Source organism: Pterocles gutturalis, unplaced genomic scaffold, assembly GCF_000699245.1.
Source record: "Pterocles gutturalis isolate BGI_N339 unplaced genomic scaffold, ASM69924v1 scaffold36896, whole genome shotgun sequence".
NCBI classification, from domain to species: domain Eukaryota; kingdom Metazoa; phylum Chordata; class Aves; order Pterocliformes; family Pteroclidae; genus Pterocles; species Pterocles gutturalis.
This window is the reverse complement of record NW_010099045.1, coordinates 955-2,102: the sequence shown is the minus strand read 5'-3', so window position 1 is coordinate 2,102 and position 1,148 is coordinate 955. Positions and strand designations below refer to the sequence as shown.

The following is a 1,148-nucleotide window of genomic DNA, read 5'->3' as shown; positions in this document are numbered from 1 at the left end:
TGCTGGGCTCCTCTGGGAGGGAAGTGGAGGAAGCTATGGGCACGGAGGGGACTCTGCCCCAAAATGGGCCATGATGGGGCTCAGCCTTGGGGGATCCCTGGGTCACCGTGCTGAGCCACCCTGGGGCTGGGGACAGCGTGGAGGCTGTGGAGCAGCATTCATGGCCACTGTGCCTTTCTGCCCCTCTGAAGAAGGTTTCCTCCTTTAGAAAGTGCAAGTGGTCATCACGGTGCTGGACTATGACAAGCTGGGGAAGAACGAAGCCATCGGCAAGATCTTCACGGGCTGCAATTCCACCGGCACGTTTTTTTTTGGTCCGACATGCTGGCCAACCCCCGGCGGCCCATCGCCCAGTGGCACTCGCTGAAGCCAGAGGAAGAAGTAGATGCAGCTCTCGGGAAAAACAAATAGGAAGATCTGCCGGCCAGCGCGGCCCGGCTCCACGGACAGTCGAAGCGACCCAGAGCTACTGATACCTCAGTTACGCAACCTTCGGTTTTGTTATTTTTTGTTCTAAGCTGAAATACCCTTTGATGGCTGTGGGAGGGTTTCCAGACAGTCCCAAGAGCTTCCAGGGGAAGAGGTTAAAGACACGGATGGTTCTTTTTGTTCTTCAGCATCGCTCCCTTCTGCTGCATGTCCCATCGCCTCCGCCCGCCATCCCTTCCCGGTGCAAAGCTGGGACCTTCCCCGGTGGCCTCATCGCTGCTGCCATCCTTCCCTTGGCTTCATGTGGGGAACCATCAATCGTTGCACAGAGGTGACACCGCAGGCTGGTAAGGCAAGATGACCAGACCCGCTGTGCTTCTCCGGGGTATGAGCAGCTGTGTGGCCATGGAAAGGATGGAGAAGATGCTCTGCAGGAGACCTGGGTGCCTCCTGCTCCCACACTACCTCCCTCTGCCCTGAAGGGCGAGAGCGGTGGGTTTGGGCTGAGGATGGCAAGTGCCCCCGGCTCCAGGTTTGGCTTCTTCTGGGAAGGGGTTTGCAGGGACCAGAGGGCCCCGCTGCGGCCGCTGTGGTGGTGGGGTGCCGTGCCCTCGGCGTTGCAGCTGGAGCCGTGAGGGTCTGGGTGTGGGGAGCCCCAGGGGTCTGCTTTGAGAAGACACGTGGTGGGATGTGCATGCAACACATCGGTGGTGCTGTGC

At 59.8% G+C, this 1,148-nt stretch overlaps 1 protein-coding gene across 1 annotated transcript in view; it reads left to right on the top strand.

Annotated features, from left to right (window-relative positions):
- LOC104463034 (synaptotagmin-2-like) overlaps nt 1–411 on the top strand; it is a 5,159-nt gene extending 4,748 nt beyond the window's left edge. The window contains 2 exon segments of the mRNA XM_010075210.1: nt 209–308; nt 311–411. Coding sequence (XP_010073512.1) covers nt 209–308; nt 311–411 — 201 coding nt within the window.
- Nucleotides 412–1,148: the final 737 nt, after the last annotated feature.